The sequence below is a fragment of the Vipera berus genome (assembly GCF_964194415.1).
Source record: "Vipera berus genome assembly, chromosome: 1".
NCBI lineage: Eukaryota > Metazoa > Chordata > Lepidosauria > Squamata > Viperidae > Vipera > Vipera berus.
In genome coordinates, this window is record NC_138202.1 from 274246426 (window position 1) to 274268300 (window position 21875).

At 40.6% G+C, this 21875-nt stretch overlaps 1 protein-coding gene across 1 annotated transcript in view; it reads left to right on the forward strand.

Moving 5' to 3' along the window:
* IYD (iodotyrosine deiodinase) overlaps window positions 1-680 on the forward strand; it is a 31003-nt gene extending 30323 nt beyond the window's left edge. Inside the window, exon 5 of the mRNA XM_081314199.1 lies at window positions 468-680. Coding sequence (XP_081170325.1) covers window positions 468-650 — 183 coding nt within the window. The 3' untranslated portion in view covers window positions 651-680. The remainder of the gene's footprint in view (window positions 1-467) is intronic.
* Window positions 681-21875: the final 21195 nt, after the last annotated feature.

Consider the following 21875-nt stretch of genomic DNA (forward strand, 5'->3'; position numbering starts at 1 on the left):
CATAAATGTATGTTATACAGTTATGAAAATATATCAATATTGAAAAGTATATAAATGCAGTACTTATACTTTCTAAAAAGATCGTGCATGTTCAAGCTTATACTTATCTTAGATAAGCAACTATTTATCTATTATCTATGTATCTATCTAATCATTTATACAATTGTTTGTATTCCACCTACTCACAAGTGGTTTACTATATAAGAACATATAAACGTTAAACATGTGTAACTAATCAGAAAAGCTGGTTCTGTCTGCAAAGGCCTTAAAGAATTGTTTCATTTTGACAGCCATCTTAAATTGGGGAAGGGTTTCTTGGGCTGAGGGACAAAGTATTCCAGAGTGAAATATTGTGATGAAAACTTGAAGCATGTGGGTTCTTCAGAGATTTATAGGGCATAAGCAAAGAGGATAAAAAAATGCTTTTCTTACAATGTGTTCATATTTGGTCCTCTTTTTGCTTTTAGAATGTGGGCCTGGTGACAGTTACTACTACTCCACTGAACTGTGGCCCACGCTTAAAAGTTTTGCTTGAGCGCCCAGCAAATGAAAAACTGCTTCTGCTGTTGCCGGTTGGATACCCCTGTAAAGACGCCACTGTGCCAGACTTGTCCAGAAAGCCACTGAATAACATTATGGTGGTTATATAACGTGGAACACTTTGGAATAAGAACCACCTGAAAAACACTTTTTCTCCTTGATTATTTCTGTAATTCTGTATTCAAATAAACGGAAGCGTTTTTGCATCTACATGTGCAGGCTTCTTCAGCTGTCTTTAAGTACCTTAAAAGCTGTAATAAGGAGAATATAAGCAACTGAATATAATAGTGAACAACCAAAATGCAATTAGAATAGTTATTGATGAATATTATTGATTATTCCAAGAAAAAAAATCAGTGGGGTTTTAGTGACTTTACTCAACTGAGTTTATATTTACATTTAACTTAAATTTACTTTCTTTTTTTTTTATTGAAAAGTTTTAAAGTACAATTTTTCTTTAAAAATCCCCCCTTCCCCCTCCCTCCTCCCCCCCCACCTCCCCCCCCTCCCCTCCCCCCCTCCCCCCCCGACTTCCCAGAGCTAAATACAAGGTATATATATAAAAAGCAATCATAGACAATCATATGCTAACAACTATAAACTCTAAAATCCAACACTCTCTAGCTTATATAGGATAAAACAAGCCTTAATAATATCAAATATATGTAAAAAGAAGCTAAAATAAGAAAAGAAAAGAAAGAAAAAAAAGAAAAAAAATACGAAAGAAGACTCATTCAAATGCTACATAAAACTTCTTAACCCTATACTTGATCTGGATAAACTCAATCCATTTTCTCCATTCCATAATATAGCGTTCTTGCGAGTGATCTTTCAAATAGGCCGAAATCTTCGCCATCTCTGCCAGGTCGGAAACCTTTAAAGTCCACTCTTCTATGGTCGGCAGTTCCTCTTTCTTCCAATATTGGCCTACCAAAAGTCTTGCTGCCGTAATTAAGTTCAACATCAACTTAGTGTCCACAACTGTAGCGTCTACAATTATTCCCAACAAAAAAAGTTGCGGACAAAACTTTATCCTCTGTTTAAAAATCTTCTGCATATTCCACCAGACTTTTATCCAAAAAGCCTTAACCTTCTTACATGTCCACCATATGTGAAAATATGTTGCATCTTCATCTCCGCACCTCCAACATTTAGGCTGATAATTCGGATACATACTTGCAAGCTTTTTAGGATCTAAATGCCATCTATAAAACATTTTGTAAAAGTTCTCCCTTAGATTTTGAGCTTGAGTAAATTTTACGTTCCTCACCCAAATCTTTTCCCAGGTGTCCATTGTGATAACTTCCTGGATGTTTTGGGCCCATTTTATCATACAATCCTTAACAAGCTCTGTTTCTGAGTCAATCTCTATCAATGCAAGATATATCCGTTTGATATGTGCTGGTCCCTGATTTCTAATTTGCTTTATCAAATTTTCATCAGTCATTGTAAATCCATTTTTCTGATCTTCTTTCCACCTGGCCCGTAACTGAGTATATTGAAACCAATTTTGAACAACCTTCTCATCTCGCAAGAGGCTATATGATTTCAAACACCAAACATTTCTTTCCAAGCTTAGGATCTCCTTGTACGTAGTTTATTTAGTTGCATTTGTATACCGCCCTTTCCCTGAGGACTCAGGGCGGTTTACAGGGAATTAAAAAAAAAATCCAACATACAAAAGTTAAAACCATATTAAAAAATATTAAATTGACCCTGTACACGATTAAAACCCCAATTAAAAAATTCTCCTCAGCCTGGGCCCGAGAGCTCAAAGAGCCAGGTCTTCAGGCCCCGGCGGAATGATCGGAGGTCGGGGGCAGTTCTCAGCTCCACCGGCAGCTGGTTCCAGAGGGCAGGCGCTCCCACTGAGAAGGCCCTATCCCTGGGTGTCACCCGCCGGCAATCTCTCACCGGCGGAACCCTGAGCAGACCCTCCCTGTGGGAGCGCACTGGGCGAAGGGCGTTTGAAGCCGGCAGCAGGTGTTCCCTCAGATACCCCGGACCCAGGCCATGTAGGGCTTTATAGGTAATAACCAGCACCTTGAATTTCACCCGGAGGGCAACCGGAAGCCAATGCAGCTCGCGGAGTAGAGGTGTTACATGGGAGTATCGGGAAACCCCCATTACAACTCGCGCGGCCGCATTCTGCACCAGTTGAAGCCTCCGAGTGGTCTTCAAGGGCAGCCCCATGTAGAGAGCGTTACAGTAGTCCAAACGGGAGGTCACAAGCGCATGAGTGACTGTGCGTAGGGCGTCTCGGTCCAGATAGGGACGCAACTGGCGCACCAGGCGAACCTGTGCAAAAGCCCCCCTGGTCACGGCTCCTATGTGATCTTCAAAATTGAGCCGTGAATCCAGGAGGACGCCCAAGTTGCGAGCCCTATCAACGGGGGGTAACACCTCACCCCCCATCATTAGAGGTGGAATAACTTGGTTAACCCGAGACGCCGATATGCACAGCCACTCAGTCTTGGCGGGATTGAGACGAAGCCTGTTTCTCCCCATCCAGACCTGAACCGCCTCCAGGCACCGGGACATCACGGAGAGGGCATCACTGGGTTGGTTCGGGGTGGAAAGAAAAAGTTGGGTATCATCAGCGTACTGGTGATACCCCACCCCAAAACCACGAATGATCTCGCCCAGCGGCTTCATATAGATGTTGAACAGGAGAGGCGAGAGAACCGACCCCTGAGGGACTCCACAAATGAGAGGCCTCGGGGCGGATCTCTGCCCTCCTGTCAACACCGACTGCGAGCGGCCCTGGAGGTAGGAGGAGAACCACCGTAACACGGTGCCTCCCACTCCCAACCCCCTGAGACGCCGCAGCAGGATACCATGGTCGATGGTATCGAAAGCCGCTGAGAGATCTAATAGGACCAGGACAGAGGAGCAACCCCTGTCCCTAGCCCTCCAGTCACATCATGTTTGAAGCCAGCATGTATATTTTCTATTGCGTGTTTTGGAATTGCCCACAATGGTATCTTGCAACTTAACTTATGTCTATACTTCTTCCAAACTCTCAGCAATGCCTGTCTTAAAATATGCACCCTAAACACGTTGTCTACCTTCTTATCATACAACAAATATGCATGCCAGCCAAACAACAAATCATGGCCCTCAAGATTTAATAACCTCCCTTGCGTCAAGTTAATCCAATCACTTATTCCTACTAATGCAGCAGCTTCATAATATAATTTAAAGTTAGGCAATTTAAGGCCACCTCTCTCACGAGTATCCTGCATAATCTTAAGTTTAACTCGTGGCTTTTTCCCTGCCCACACAAATTTATTGATACCTCGCTGCCATTCCTCCAAATTAGAATCTTTCTTAAGAATCGGTATCATTTGGAATAAAAATAAAAATTTAGGCAGGACATTCATTTTTACTGCTGCAATCCGTCCCAACAAAGACAATTGCAATTTTTCCCAACTCTCCAGTTCTTTTTGAATTTTCCCCCATAGTTTTTCATAATTATTTTTATATAGCTTTGTATTAGAGGGCGACAAAATCACCCCCAAATATTTAACCCTTTTAACAATCTCAAATCCAGTTAATCCTTCTAAGAGAGCCTTTTGCGAAACTGTCATATTTCAGGCCAAAATTTTAGTTTTCTGTGTATTAACTTTAAATCCAGAAACCTTCCCATATTGTGTTATTATCTCCATCAGGTCCACAACAGAGTTCTCAGGCTGGGTCACTGTAACAACCAGATCGTCTGCGAATGCTCTCAATCTGTAGTCCTGATCTCCAATTTGTATCCCCTTAATTTTTCCTGAATTCCGAATTTTAACCAATAATATCTCTAATGTTAACACAAATAACAAGGGCGATAACGGACACCCTTGCCTTGTGCCCTTCTCAATATTACATGCTTCTGTCAAGCTATTATTAACTATAATTCGGGCAGTTTGTTTTTGATATAATGCCCTAATCGGTTGTAAAAAATTTTCCCCAAAATCCATTTTGTCTAAAACTTTCAACAAAAATTTCCAATTCAATTGATCAAAAGCTTTTTCAGCATCTAAAAAAATTAGCGCCGCAGGGATCTGGTTGTTCCTTTCCAAAAACTCTAACACATCAACTATATGCCTCACATTATTTTTCATTTGCCTACCACTAATAAACCCCGTCTGATCCCCATGTATCACCTGTTGCAGAACCCTCATCAGTCTATTAGCCAAAACCTTAGCAAATATCTTGTAATCTGTATTTAAAAGCGATATTGGTCTATAGTTTTTAACTTGAGTAGCATCTTGGTCTTCCTTCGGAATCAAAGAAATAAAAGCTGTTCTCCAAGACGGTGGCACCTTTTCCCCCCTCTGAATTGTCTGGAACAGTTCCTTTAACGGTTTTATCATCTCTAATTGTAAATTTTTATAATAGGCCGCAGTCAAGCCATCCGTACCTGGTGCTTTATCCACCTTCAATTCCTTAATTGCTGTGAAAATTTCTTCTTCTGTAATCAGTTGATTAATCCCCTCTTTTTGTACTTGCGTAAGAACCGGGATGCTAGCATTCTCCAAATATATATCAATATCTTTTTCATTAATTTCCTCTTTAGCATATAGTTTCGAATAGAAATCCACAAAAGCGTCCTTAATAAGGTCCTGTTGAAACACAACCCTTCCTTTGTGCTCAATCTTGTCTATATTAGAAGCCCTTTGTTTTTTCCTCAATCTATAAGCTAACCATCTACCTGGTTTATTAGCGTTGCAAAAAGTATTATGCCTGGCAAACCGCAAGTTGGTTGCCACTTGGTCAGCCATTAATTTATCAAATTGTCCTCTTAACAGTCTAATAGTCTCCTTGGTCTTCACATCCTCTGGGTTCAAAATCAAAGCCTTTTCTTTTTCCTTTATTTCATTCTCCAGTTCTTTCCTTCTAGTTTCCACTGCACGTCTATGTTTGTTATTCATATATATCAACACCCCTCTCATATAGGCCTTGCTAGCATCCCAAACCATATCCATAGAGGTACCCTTATTCATATTAGTCTCAAAAAAATCCTTCATCCGCTGTTTGCATTCTTCCACATTTCTCTGATTTCTAAACAAATTCTCATTTACGCGCCACGAGCGCCTGTCTCTTTTCTCCTTATCAATCTCTAACCAAACTGGACTGTGATCAGAGATAGTTCTTGCACAAATCTTCACCTTTTTGGTCCTCCAAAAAAAATCATTAGTCAGCAAAATAAAATCAATCCTCGAAAAAGATTGATGTCTATCAGAATAAAAAGTATAATCCTTCTCCTGCAAATGTCTCTCACGCCAAATATCTCGCAATTCCAGGTCATCCTTCATTTCAAAAAAAGATTTAGGCAGTCTAGCATGGCCTGGAATGCGCTTGAAAACTCCAGCCTTGTCCAGCTGTACATCCAAAACACCATTCCAGTCCCCCATAAAAATAAAAGATTTATAATCCAACTGGGTAAGCTTTGTATGTAGTAAACTAAAAAAGTCAGCTTGTTGTTGATTAGGTGCATATAATCCAACTAACAGCGTCTTTTTACCTTCTAACAGCAGCTCAATCATAACATATCTTCCATGCTTGTCTGCTTCGACTAAGTCTGCTGTTAAGGCACTTTTAACATAAACAACCACTCCATTTTTCTTGTTCTCTGCAGAAGCAACAAATTGCGTACCCAACCTCGAGTTCAATAAATACTTTTGATCCAAAACTCTAATATGCGTTTCTTGCAAACATATAACATCTATCTTAAATTGCTTTAAATATTGAAAAACTTTCTTCCTCTTCTGTGGTGAATTTAGTCCATTAACATTCCAGGTTAAGAATTTAGTTGCCATGCATATCCTCCCAAAGCTCTTGGAGCACAGCTTTGATAGGACTATCTTCTTTAGGCCGTGCTCCTCCCACTGCTTGGCTATGAGTACGTTGTGAAGATTCTGAAGACTTTTGCTGGTCTTGTTCTTTTATTTTCTTTGCTCGTTTTAAAGCAGCACGCGTTACCCTTTGCTCTCTAGGATCGTCCAAGGAAGTTATAGCTTGATCTCCTCCAGCACCATTATCCTCTGTTTCATCCTCTTGATGTTCTCCTTCTCCAGATCCCTTTGCAGCTTCCAGAAGTGTTAATGGGGTTGCTTTTAAAACATTATTGTAAAAATCACGCGCTTGCTTCACAGTAATCAGCCGATACCTTTTACCTTCATGCATCACCATCAGCCCTTCTGGAATCTCCCATCTGAACCTTATATCTCGTTGCTTGAGCTCTTGCACAAGAAATGTAAAGTCCTTCCTTCTCCTTAAAATCTTTGGAGGGATTTCTTTTAAAACTAAAACTTCTTGATCAGCAATCACAACTTTAGCATCATAGGCAGCTTGTATAACTTCATCTCTGATTTCTCTTTTTGCAAAGTAAACCACCACGTCTCTAGGCAACTTTCTCTGTCTGGCAATCCATGAATTCACACGAAACACTTTATCCATAGCTTCTCTTATTTCAGATGCTGGCTGATTCAATACCACTTCGAGAGCCTCAGAAACCAGCTGCTTTAAATCTTCCTTAATATTCTCCTTTAAACCTCTGATTCTAACAGCAAACTGCATCTGGTAATATTGGGCAAGGCTTAACTCCCTTTCCATTTTGTCTCTTAAATTTTCATTCTCCCGTACTTTTACTTCTAATATTGCATTCTTTTGGGTCAAATCATCCACTTTTTCATCTAAATCCTCCACACATTCCGCCACTTTATGCACTGAAGACAAAATGTCTACCTTCATCACGCTGCACTTCTGTTCCATCCTCTCTTCTATTTTCTCCTCCAGTTTCTCCAATTTCTCCTCCATCTGTGCAAATTTATCACCCATTGATTGGTTAATTGATTCCAGAATTACCTGGGCATGTTTATCCAGCGCATCTCGTAAATCCTTCGGTGTCAATACATCAGGAGGATGCAGCGCCTGTAACGATGATTGTTGCACCGGAGAAGATCCACCGCTCCGAAGAGTTTTAGGGGGAGGTTTAGTCGCCATCTTTAACTTTCAATTGTGACGCACTTCACTTAAAGTTTAAAAAGTCCACCAAGCTCCAGAGTAAAATAAAATATTCCTCTTCACCTTTTCCTCTTGTACCGCTCTGCCTGCTCCCTTTAATCCATAGTCCTTTGTTCAGGCAGGGGTGGTCGCAGACGCCTGGCTCTGCTCCAAGAAATCCGGAGCAGAGACGCCGGCCAGCTGGGAGCAACCCAGGCTTCGGGGGAGTTCAATCCTTCAGCCGCCCAAGCTCCAAGCTCAGGCAGCCCCGGAGAACTCTACCCCTACCTGGGGCCTCACCCCCTCCTCTTCTCCCGAGGAGGGGGCTTCAAAATCGCCCGAACAGCTGATCGGCACTGTTTCGGGCAAAAAAAAAACTCAGCTGAGCCGCGGGCAGCCCGGGAAGGCTGTCTCCGTCGCCGCGGAGCCACCAGAAGTCCCTTAAATTTACTTTCTTAATATTTCAAAGCATTTGATTTGTGCTCTCTCTCTCTCTCTCCCCCCTCCCCCCCCCTCTCTCTCTCTCTCTCTCTCTCTGTGTGTGTGTGTGTGTGTGTGTGTGTGTGTGTGTGTGTGTGAAGCTTGGATCAAGCAACTGTTTTGATCCAGTGTAGAATAAGTTTTTTCCCCTGTCTTTTTCCAATACAAACCTTCTAGTATCCATGATTTGGGTGGTGACGACAGCAGATTCTCAGAGAGGTCAGATCTACCATTCATAGTATTTTGCACAGACCTCTGCTTCTCTAAATAACAGTTTCAAGAGTATAATAAACCCTTTTATGGCAGTGAAATCGGGAAACAAGCAGATTTTAAGAGCTGTTTATTTGTTCTAACTGCAGATCTAGCTGCAAAACGCAGCAAAACAGATTTCCCCCCCTTTTTTATTATGAAAAAAACCACACCTGACTCAGCTTATCAATATTTCTATATTAGAACCCTATACTTCTTTTCAAGGTCTTAAGCAAGTGTCCATCACTCTCTCTGCACTCATTTGATTTCTTTAAACTCTTGAGGGATTGAGATGATGTATCACAGCCAAGAGGGAATGTGAATTTCAGCCTGCCCTTTCTTACCATTACACCGAACTGGAGCTTTTCTGGATTCCATCACACCCTCTTAGCAGCTATGCCAGTTTTTGACTGATCTGTTGCCTTCCAGCTTTGACAGTCTGCTGTTAAATCTATCCAGCTTTTGAAGTTCCTGTACACTGTGTCAGAACAATACATTAAGCTGGAAATAATAACACAATTTACCTCCTCGGATTTCCAGGTGTTCCTGAGGACCTTGGGGATTAGGCACGCCACCTCGGCTCCTTTCCACCCGGCCAGTAATGGGTTGGCAGAGCGATTTGTGCGGACAACAAAGGATGCCCTCAAGCACATAGTGCAGGGGAATTGGAAGCAAAGACTGGCCACCTTCCTCCTGCACCAACATGCAACACCCTGCACCGCCACAGGCAAAAGCCCAGCGGAACTCAGATGGGGCAGACACCTCATAACAACACTGGACAGGCTTCACCCAGACAGAGTAGCAGCAGATGCCGGGACCCCTAACATCAAAACAATTTTCAACACGGGGGACCCCATCTGGGCTAGGAACTATAGCTCAGGTCACCCATGGGTGCCAGGGGAAATACTAGAGCAAACAGGACCCCTTTCCTACAAGGTAAGGGTGGAGGGGGGACTCCTTTGGAAGAGGCACCTGGACCAGCTGAGGAAAAGGGCTCCTGAAAGGGTTGTTGAGGACACACTGGGGGCTGAGGAGGAAGAGCCAACACAAACACCCAGGAGGGTTACCAGAGGGGCACAGTGGCAACCCCATCCCAGGCAGGAGACTGACAGAGAAACCAGGCAGTCACCAGAACCCAGCAGAACACAAAACCCAGGCACCGCAACACACACACACACCACAATCCACCACAACAATCACAGCAAGGAAGAGAGTCAAGAAACAGCACCACACCACCAGGAGAACCAGTCCCAAGAAGATCAAGCAGGCCGCACAAGGCTCCAAGCTACCTCGCTGACTATGTGCGTTCTTAGGGGGGTGGAGAAGCAACCAAGGAGTAACAAACGTAAATTTTGTGTATAGTGTAAATAAGTGTATATAGTTATGGGAGGCAGAATGACAGAGGGTAATTCCTCACTATGGGGGAAGGGGTGTAGTGTATGCTCCTAAAGCATACACGGAATATCAGCACAGCAGGGGGCTGGACAGCTCCAGGCTATAACCGCTTTTGGCGGGAAAGCCTGAATAGAGCAAGTCGTTGACAGCGCCAGGGCATGGTCAGCTCTGGTGGGAAGCCAGGGTTTAAATCCATTGGCCACCTGCACTGGCGGGAAGCCCAAGTTTGAATCTATTGGTCGCGATTCACCTGGGCAGGTATAAAGAGATGCCTGGTAACCCCCTTTGCCCCAGCGTCATTCCTGATCCAATAAAGAAGTACTACCCAGCTCAAGTGTCCGTCTCTCTGTGCGACCACGCGACATTGCAGAGGACATCTCTATGGTCATGTGGCCGGCATGACTAGACGCCAAAGGCGCACGGAACGCTGTTACCTTCCCACCGTAGTGGTCCCTATTTTTCTACTTGCATTTTTACATGCTTTCGAACTGCTAGGTCGGCAGAAGCTGGGACGAGTAACAGGCACTCACTCTGTTATGCGGTACTCGGGATTCAACCCGCCAAACTGCCGACCTTCTGATCGACAAGCTCAGCGTCCTAACCCACTGAGCCATCGTGTCCCATACATATATATATATATATATATATATATATATATATATATATATATATATATATATATATATATATATATATATATATATATATATATATATATATATATATATATATATATATACACACACACATACTGCTCAAAAAAATAAAGGGAACACTTAAACAACACCCCTGACCTTCGTTCGTTTCGCTGGGACCTAAAAACCTGGCTATTTGAGCTGACCGGCCTGGACTGAGGGGTTTTTAAGGTTTTAAATTCAATTTTAAAGTCTTGGGGCTATTAATTTAATTGTATTTTAATCTGTATATTGTATTTTTTTAAATTTACCCTGTAAACCGCCCTGAGTCCTTCAGGAAAAGGGCGGTATATAAATCGAATAAAATAAATAAAATAAATAAATAACACAATGTACTGTATTTAATAGTAGGATGTCTTATTTTCTGTTCCCTTTATTTTTTTGATATGTATATATATATATATATATATATATATATGTTAACCCCTTCATGGATTACTGCCTTGTCGTGGCGAAGGGGCTTGCGTAATTCAATGAAGCTATGAGGTATGCCGTGCAGGGCCACCCAAGACGGACAGGTCATAGCAGAGAGTTCTGACAAAACGTGATCCACTGGAGAAGGAAATGGCAACCCACTCCAGTATCTTTGCCATGAAAACCCTATGGACAGTACCAAAAGGCAAAACGATATGACGCTGGAAGATGAGCCCCTCAGGTCGGAAGGCGTCCAATATGCTACTGGGGAAGAGCAGAGGGCTAGTACTAGTAGCGCCAGAAAGAATGAAGCGACTGGGCCAAAGCCGAAAGGACGCTCAGCTGTGGATATGTCTGGTGGTGAAAGGAAAGTCCGATGCTGTAAAGATTTTTTCTCCATAGGAACCTGGAATGTAAGATCCATGAATCAAGGAAAGCTGGACGTGGTCAAACAAGAGATGACAAGACTAAACATTGACATCTTAGGTATCAGTGAACTAAAATGGACAGGAATGGGTGAATTTAATTCAGATGACCATCAGGTATACTACTGCGGGCAAGAATCCCTCAGAAGAAATGGAGTAGCCTTCATAGTCAATAAAAAAATAGGAAAAGCAATACTGGGATACAATCCTCAAAATGACAGAATGATCTCAGTTCGAATCCAAGGCAAACCATTCAATATCACAGTAGTCCAAGTCTATGCCCCAACCACCGGTGCTGAAGAGGATGAAATTGACCGGTTCTATGAAGCCCTACAGCACCTTATAGAACTAACACCCAGAAATGATGTCCTTATCATCATGGGGGATTGGAACGCTAAAGTAGGAAGCCAAAAGATAACCGGAATAACAGGCAAGTTTGGCCTTGGAGTACAAAATGAAGCAGGGCACAGGCTGATAGAATTTTGTCAAGAGAATACGATGGTCATAGCAAGCACTCTTTTCCAACAACCCAAGAGACGGCTTTACACATGGACATCACCAGACCGTCAACACAGAAATCAGATTGACTATATGCTCTGCAGCCAAAGATGGAGAAGCTCTATACAGTCAGTAAAAACAAGACCAGGAGCTGACTGTGGCTCAGACCATGAGCTTCTTGTTGCAAAGTTTAGGCTTAAATTAAAGAAAGTAGGGAAAAGCGCTAGGCCAGTCAGGTATGAATTAAATCATATCCCTGTTGAATATACAGTAGAGGTGACAAATAGATTTAAGGAATTAGATGTGATAGACAGAGTGCCTGAAGAACTATGGACAGAGGTTCGCAACATTGTACAACAGGTAGCAACCAAAACCATCCCAAAGAAAAAGAAATGCAAGAAAGCAAAATGGCTGTCTGAGGAAGCTTTGCAAATAGCTGAGGAAAGGAGGGAAGCGAAAGGCAATGGAGAAAAAGAAAGATATTCCCAATTAAATGCAGAATTCCAAAGAATAGCTAGAAGAGATAAGAATGCCTTCTTAAATGAACAATGCAAAGAAATAGAAGAAAACAATAGAATAGGGAGGACCAGAGATCTTTTCAAGAAAATTGGAGAGATGAAAGGAACGTTTCATGCAAAAATGGGCATGATAAAGGACCAAAATGGCAGGGACCTAACAGAGGCAGAAGAGATTAAGAAGAGGTGGCAAAATTACACAGAAGAACTATACAAGAATGAGCTTAACGTCCCTGATAATTACAATGAGGTGGTCACTGACCTCGAGCCAGACATCCTAGAATGTGAAGCGAAGTGGGCCTTAGAAAAGCTGAGCAACAACAAAGCTAGTGGAGGTGACAGTATCCCAGCTGAGCTATTCAAAATCTTAAAAGACGATGCAGTAAAAGTGCTACACTCAATTTGCCAGCAAATTTGGAAAACTCAACAGTGGCCACAGGATTGGAAAAGATCAGTTTACATTCCAATTCCAAAGAAAGGCAGTGCCAAAGAATGTTCAAACTATCGCACCATTGCACTCATTTCTCATGCTAGTAAAGTTATGCTTAAAATCCTACAAGCTAGACTCCAGCAGTATGTGGATCGAGAACTACCAGACGTACAGGCAGGATTTCGAAGAGGCAGAGGAACCAGAGATCAAATTGCCAACATATGCTGGATCATGGAGAAAGCTAGAGAGTTCCAGAAAAACATCTACTTCTGCTTCATTGACTATGCTAAAGCCTTTGATTGTGTGGATCATAACAAACTCTGGCAAGTCCTTAAAGAGATGGGCATACCAGACCATCTTATTTGTCTCTTGAGAAATCTATATGCGGGCCAAGAAGCAACAGTGAGAACTGGACACGGAACCACTGATTGGTTCCAAATTGGGAAAGGAGTCCGGCAAGGCTGTATACTGTCGCCTTGCCTATTTAACTTATATGCAGAGCACATCATGAGAAAGGCAAGGCTAGATGAATCAAAAGTTGGAATTAAGATTGCCGGAAGAAACATCAACAACCTAAGATATGCAGATGATACCACTCTAATGGCAGAAAGCGAAGAAGAACTAAAGAGCCTCTTGTTGCAAGTGAAGAAGGAGAGTGCAAAACTTGGGTTGAAACTAAACATTAAGAAAACCAAGATCATGGCCTCTGGCCCTCTCAATTCCTGGCAAATAGATGGGGAAGAAATGGAGGTAGTGACAGATTTTATTTTCCTGGGCTCCAAGATCACTGCAGATGGGGACTGTAGCCAAGAAATTAAAAGACGCTTGCTCCTTGGGAGGAAAGCCATGGCAAATCTAGACAGCACACTAAAAAGCAGAGACATCACCCTGTCAACAAAAGTGCGTATAGTCAAGGCTATGGTCTTCCCAGTTGCAATGTATGGCTGTGAAAGCTGGACCATAAGAAAGGCTGAGCGCCAAAGAATTGAAGCCTTTGAACTATGGTGCTGGAGAAGACTCCTGCGAGTTCCTTGGACTGCAAGGCGATCAAACCGGTCAGTCCTAGAGGAGATCAACCCTGACTGCTCTTTAGAAGGCCAGATCCTGAAGCTAAAACTCAAATACTTTGGCCACCTAATGAGAAGGAAGGACTCACTGGAGAAGAGCCTAATGCTGGGAAAGGTTGAGGGCAAGAGAAGAAGGGGACGACAGAGAATGAGGTGGCTGGATGGAGTCACTGAAGCAGTAGGCGTGAGCTTAGATGGACTCCAGAAGATGGTAGAGGACAGGAAGGCCTGGAAGAACGTTGTCCATAGGGTCGCGATGGGTCGGACACGACTTCGCAACTAACAACAACAACATATATGTTAAATGCTTGTTAACTATTTAGATTACCTTGCTAGGCCCCAAACATGGGACAAATCTTTATTTCCTGTTTCAGCCTAACCGAAGGCCATCGACAGGCAGTAGTCACAACAGTGACAGCTCATATTTGTGTAAATTTTTTAGATGCTAATACATAATCAAAGCGTACTCTTTGGTTCTCTCCTCTAGCCATTTGTAGAATAATTTTCAGCTTTAGTAGTATTCTGTTTCTTCTTTATCTTTCAATCTCATAGTTAGTCTGTCCATCTCAGTGCGTTCCAGTATTTTTTTAATCACTTCTTCCTCTGGTGGTATTCTTTCATTTTTCCAGATTATTCTTGCTGCTGTTGTAATATGTAGAACCAAATATAAACTTTTCTTATTAATCTTTTCTGGTATTATACCTAATAGAAAAAAATCAAGATTAAATACTACATGTTCTCCCAATATTTTTTCTAACCAAGTATGTATTTTTTTCCAATAAGTCTTTGCTTTATCACATGTCCACCAGATATGATAGTACATGCCTGAATTATGTTTACATTTCCAACATCTATCTGACATATTTTTAAACATTTTTGCTAATCTTGCTGGTGGCAGGTGCCATCTATAAAACATTTTATATAAATTTTCTTTATACGCAGTTGACATTGTCAGTTTATAATTTCTCTCCCATAATTTTTGCCATTTTTCTAGTTCTATATTATAACCAAAGTTTTTCGCCCACCTTGTCATTGTTTCTTTAGTTTGTTCACTTTCCATCTCTAAAATTAACAAAAAGTTATACATTTTCTTAGTTTCTCATCAGAGGTTAACAATATCTTATCAAATACAGTTTGTTTTTTTATAAAACCCATACAGTTTCACATCTTTTCATATCTATTTTGTATTTGTAACTCTACCCACCATGACATGTTGATGCCCTGATTTTCCAGCTCTTGTTTCGATTTTAATGTCCTATCAGTATCTAAAATATCTTTATATGCCCAGATTTTTTCAAAATCTACCAAATTTGGATGTGAACAAGCTTCCATCATTGATAGCCACCCTGGAATTTTTACACATATTTTAGTTTTGATTTTTTCCCATACTGTTATCAAAGCATTTCTAATATAGTGATTTTGGAAATATTTATGAATTTTGTTTTTCCTGTACCACCAAAAAGTGTGCCACCCCAATTGTAAGTCATGTCCCTCCAAATATAACAACCTTTTATTCCTAAGAGTTATCCATTCTTTCACCCATGTTAATACAGATGCTTGATAATACAAAGCCCACTCGGGTAGTCCAAAACCTCCATTTTCCTCAGCATCTTGCAACATTTTCATCTTTATTCTAGCTTTCTTTCCTTGCCAAACAAACTTCAAAATTAATGAATTTAACTCTTAGAAGATTCTTTTCTCAAGTTTTATCGGAATTGTTTGAAATAAAAATAAGATCTTTCTTAGGCAATATATTCATTTTAACTGTAGCAATTCTTCCTAATAGTGACAATTGTAGGTTCTTCCACTTTTCCAAATCTAGCTTTATTTGTTTCAATAGCCTTAAATTGTCTTCTTTTATTGTTGAGCATTTGGCTGATAAATATATACCCAAATATTTAACCTTTTTCACTATCTGTACCTCTATTGATTCTGACAATCGGCTTTTTTGCTTATCCGTGAGATTATTAACTATTATCTTAGTTTTTTCTTTATTTATTTTTAATCCCGCTATTTCTCCATACTGTTCTATCTTTCCCCATAATTTGGGAATCATCTCCAGGGGTTTTTCCAAAATAAATACTAAATCATCAGCAAATGCTTGTAATTTATATGTTTCACCCTTTATCCCCAACCCTTTAATTTCTGTATCTTATCTTTAAAACTTCCAAAGTGAAAATGAATAACAGAGGGGATAATGGGCATCCTTGCCTTGTGCCTTTTCTTATTTCAAAGCTCTCAGTACAATCTCCATTCACAATTACTTTGGCTGTTTGTTTGTTATATATTGTTTTTACCATATTTATAAAATTCTGTCCAAAGTCCATTATTTGTAATTGGTGAATCATAAATTGCCATGAAAGATTATCAAATGCCTTTTGAGCATCTAAGAATATTAGTGCCATTTGTTTCCCTGGATGTAGCTCATAATATTCTAATACATCTGTTATCACTCTTAGATTATTTTTAATTTGTCTCTTGGTAAAAAGACGTTTTGTTTAGTTCCAGAATGTTGTTCTCCCTCTCAAACAGTCCCTGTCTAGTCTTTACCTGTACAATGACTATCTCAAAAAGTCCTTGAAGGTATTATTTAGATAGATGTTAGAAACCCCATCCAACAGTACACTATCTTACAGAATTATTATTTTAAGTATAATGGAAGAAGACAAAGGCTATTCCTTCAGTATGATTAAAATATCACATCATACGAACAGTGTCTGAATGTCAGTGCATTAAATAAAGGCCAGAGATTATAACTGCACAATTAACACAACTGATTGCTTCTAGTGTGTTTACTTCCCTAAAAAGAGTGGGATGGGAAAACAATTCATATCCACTTGTTAAACTTGTAAGCCGCCCTGAGTCTTCTGAGAAGGGCAGGATATAAATGGAATTAAAATAAAAAATAAAATAAAATAAATTTATCTACTGTGTCAACTTTCCCTCAACCCTCATAATTCCCAAGCAACAGCACAGTTTGGGGTTGAAGGGTCTGTAAGCATTAATCCTATGTGGGAAGGGAAGCGACTAGTGTATGAATATGCCCAATATGTTGGGAATAATACAGAACCATTTTTAAGGGCTGTAAGTATAAGCTCCATATAATCTTTGGAGAAAAAGCAATTATTCTGTGATTTCTATAAGCAGACTTGACAGAAAAGCTCCTCGGGAGCCACACTGCTCAATCACAGTAATCCTCTCTTGCTTGCTGAACTAGGGAAAATGCAGAAATGCTGCTCTAAGGCAAAACTGAGCTTTTATTATTCTTTAAAAAAAAACCTCAAGCAGCAGTAAGTCCAACATAATTTTATAATAAAACCAGATGGTAGTACAAGATGGGCTACTGAAGCTATAGTAATGAAAGGCTTTCCTTCCCTAAGATCAAACATGTAAACCAGAAACACATCTACCATTCACAATGATATTATGAGACGGGTTTTTTCCCCCTTTTGAATGCCTATTTCAGTCTAAGAATTGAAATAGCAGTAATGGGCAGAGAGATCCTATGTCAGAATCTCCAAAATGATAAATATCAACCACCAAGGGTCAATGAAACTATCCAAGGGGTTTATTATTGTTGTTGTTGTTCTTGCTTTTACTATTATGAATTGTAGTGCTATTAGTTACAGTAGTATTTATTAAATTATTTTCAAATAATAAATATTTGGGGACTAATGAACAATTGAAGCCTCACGAACAGGTTGATGAGCTAGTGGGTTTTGAGACTTGTGTCCTATGATTTTATTGGATTCCTTCCTTCCTTCCTTCCTTCCTTCCTTCCTTCCTTCCTTCCTTCCTTCCTTCCTTCCTTCCTTCCTCCCTCCCTCCCTCCCTCCCTCCCTCCCTCCCTCCCTCCCTCCCACCAGCCCACACCACTTCTGTAGCTGATTATTCTTCTAGTTTGGAACCAGTTTAATTCACATAGCATTTTCAGTGCTCAGCCCTCCCTAGCATGCATTCTGACTTACATCTCTAAATCCTTCTACTCTCTGCCCTGCACTGAGGAATCTGGAGCCCCTGAAAAGCTGCTGCAAAACAATTTCCAGCAATCCCCAACAGTGTGATGAAGCATGTGGGGAAGTATGGTTCAGCCACCATATCTTTTGGATTACTAGTTTCTACCCCATGCACTCCCTGATGTTGGAATTACTGATCTGGGGAATAGCCAGCAGTATTGATAAAAAATGAATTATTTTTTAATAATTGTTCTGCTAATGGTGGAGCCCAGTAGGGTCCTAGACTTTGTAGTGGGAAATCCAAATAACTTACAGGGCCAAGGGATTACAGCCTAATTGACTAATCCAGCTTAGTCAAGAAGAATGAAATTTATTAAGCAGAGGAGTAGAAAATCTCACTGCATTCTTTCCTACATGTAATTGTAAAATTTTATTTATTTATTTTATTTTATTGAATTTATATACCGCCCTTTCCCGAAGGACTCAGGGCGGTTTACAGGGTACTTAAAACATTGATACAAAAATTAAAAACAATTAAAAAGATTAAATTTAATCCCTGAAAAAAATATGCTAGCTGAGGAATTCTGGGAGTTGAAGTCCACAAGTCATAAAAGGGTCAAGTTTGAAGACCCCTGGGCTAGATGGATCAGAAGTCTTATCCATCTATACTCCTTGGCTCTGCTGAGATATGAGATGTGGGTATGTAATTAAGTTACTGTGTTTATTTTTTTTCTCAAGTTCAAGTGGGAAAGCTACGGATTCTGCTTGGAAAGGTTTTTCACTAATCCTTTTTTCAGGGGTAAGCCAGGAAGGTGTAGACTTGCCAGAAGGATTCAGGCCAGGGTAAGACATATTCTTTTGTTAAACTGGTCAGATGATGGGACCAGGGTGTCCCATCATCTTTAACATTTGTGTCTGTGTGGATGTTAATACATGGAAAAGATTAATAAACCATTCAAAAATCTGTTGAAGGGCAATAGCATAGATGCCCTTATATTTCTGACTTGATTAGCAGATATATTGTCATCTGACAAGATGAGAGCCAGTTTGGTGTAGTGGATAGGGCACCAGGGTAAAAACTAGTCCTACTTTAGGCACAAAGTCAGATCACTCTTAGCCCTGGAAAGCAGGCAGTGGCAAACCATTTCCGAAAAACCTTGCCAAGAAAATTGCAGGAACGTGTCCAAGCAGTTGCTAGGAATTTAAGGCACATACAAACACTTCCAACAAATGTCTCATGAATGGCCACTGATCTCTCCTTTTACAATTATGATGCATATACACTTGCAATCCAGGATAATATCCCATGCCATTTATGAAATAAGCTGTGCTATGCAAAACCTTAGGCCAGTGTTTCTCAACCTTGGCAACTTTAAAACACCCTGATTTCAACCCCAAGAATTCTCCAGCCTGCATTCTGGGGAACTCTGGGAGTTGAAGTCTAAACAAACTTGCCAAGGTTAAGAACACTGCCCTGAGTCAATGCTAAATTAGGTTCCTTTTAGGTGTTTGCTTGTTACCACAAATGTAACTATGATAAATTTTAAAACCACTAGATGGCATATTTGCTTTGCTTGATCTGCATATAATGCTTAGCACTGATTCCCCCCACTTTTGTAGTCCAGTTCTCATATAATCTCACACTAGAATTGGTCAAACACACAGGGCTTTTTTTCCTCATAGAACGCTCAGAACGGAGTTCCAGCACCTTCTTTGGATGGGACCTTGTAGGGTAGGCAAGGCAGCTTGTATGACATGTGTCAGTTCCGGCACCTTTTTCTTTTACAATAAAGCACTGCAAACACACATGGAAAGTACTTAAGGAGAGAAATATTGGCATGGATTACAAGCTTTAATTGTTTGTGAGTAGCCAAATCAAATCCAGCCCGTCTGTTAAGAATTGTTGTATCTTATCTTTTTGACTTGCATTTTTTGTTCCATCTGGCACTTTTGCAGGCATTAAAAATACTAAGCTTTGTACTTTGTTTCTCCCATTTGTTTAGAATAGTGTTTCCCAACTTTGGCCATTTTAAGATGTGTGGACATCAACTCCCAGAATTCATCAGCTAGCATCGCTGGCTGAGGAATTCTGGGAGTTGAAGTCCACAAGTCATAAAAGGGCCAGGTTTGAAGACTTCTGATCTGAAGTCCACACATCTTAAAGTTGCTGAGGTTGAGAAATAGTCGTTTAGTGTAAGTCGCTTATTTTTGTTCCAACAAACATTAGAGTAGTGCTATATGTATTCGGCTATTTAATCGGTAATTTAGCATAGCAAACATTTTCTATAAAAGAGTAAAAATTATCTCAAGTTGAGACCCGTACAGACATTGTTTGCTATTGCTTTCTTTCAAAATGCTGTTATTTACTTCCCAGTTTCCTTTTCAATTCTGGACTTTCCTGGTGTTCTTGCAACCAGTAATAAACAGGTACAACTCTATCATTTTCAGTCTCAGGCAAGATTAGCTGGATGCTGCCATCGCCTGAGACATAACCATAGTTTACATCAAGCATAATTGCTGTAAGGTGCACTTTACAACGTATAGTTCAAGTAATTGGGAACTGCTAGCATTACTTTTACCAGTGCATTCCTTAGGAAAATTGTGACCATTCCTTACATTTTCAAAATTTAAAATTTGGATGCATGTTCTATAGGTAATCCTCAACTTATAAGCACAATTGGGACCAGAATCTTTGTTGCCAAACAAGACAATTTTACAATCTCGTTTGCCATTGTTAAGCAAATTACTGCAGTTATTAAGTGAATTATGCTGTTGTTAAGTGAATCCAACTCCCCCCACTCCCCAATTGACTTTGCCTGTCAGAAGCCAGCTGGGAAAATTGCAAATAGTGATCACATGATCAGCCCAGGAAGCTGCAACTATGGTAAATACCTGCTGGTTGTCAAGTGCCTGAATTTTGATGACTGTGGGGAATGCTGCAATGGGCATAAATGCGAGGACTAATTACAAATCACTTTTTTTTAGTGCTGCTGTAACTTCAGTTACTAAATGAATATGGTAAATGAAGTACTACTTGTATTTTGTACCAGGATTTTGTATTCTTTATATGTGATCTCAACTCTAAGAAACAGAACATTGATCACCGAGATCTCACGGCTGTCTTCAGCACCTCTACCAGAAAAAGCAACAATACCGTGAACCTCCTCCTTAATTGGTTCCGGCAGGCATGACAAGTACTAAAAAGGATGAGTACCAAAGAAACCATGTGACATACTATGTGACTCTTTGTTTCGGCCAGGAAGGATTTCCTATCTGTCCCTTTTCCTATGTCAGTGACCTTCCCAGCATGGCCGACTTCCTGTCTACCCTCTGCCCTGTTCCCCCCTTCCTTTTGCAGAGTGTTGAGTACCAAATATACAATGAGTGCCGGTACAACATTTTTGTGTCAAAATGTGTCGAATACCAAATTCAATGAGTTTTGAATTAGTTGAGTATCAAGGTATCACTGTGCAAACCTATCATTTCAGGGTCAGAAATAGAAGTATACTGTACAATCCACTGTGAAATTTTGTACCCACAAGACCTACAGAGGTGTGAGAGAGATCTCACATGGAGGGAGGGCGTGTACCTCAATGGTAAATCATCTGCTTTGCTTGAAAAGGGTGTCTGGTCTAATCCCTGTCATTATGGTAAGGATAAAGTCTTTTTGGAATCAAACTCAACCCTGGTGACTTCACAGATACAGTTATAGGATTTTCTTGGCAACAATACAAGAGTGTTATAGCACTGACTATTATTGCCAGACTATTCCAGGAAGTTTTAAAGTCTCACCAGGGTAGCATACAACTCTGGGATTTCTTGCTGGCCTCATACCGAAGAATTAATCAGGTCCAACCAGTGGTGGGATTCAGCCGGTTTGCACAACTTCGGCAGAACTGGTAGCTAATTTTTTGTTGCCTAGGCCCAGAGCGGACTTCCAAAAGCGGCATCAACACAGAGAACCGGGTTGTTCACATATTTGAATCCCACCACTGGGTCCAATCCTGCATATTTCTTCAGGTCAGCCTAGGTGGCTCACCTAAAAATGTAAGGCTGAAAAAAGCCTCTCCTAACCTGAGATAAATGGTGAATGCTCATGAACATTAAAAAAGGATCTAAATAAGATGTAGGCAGACTCAGGGCTGCAATAATTTCTTTACTACTTTATGAGAATATCATGCTTCCAACTTCCAAGTGCTGCAAAGACAGAGGCAAAAT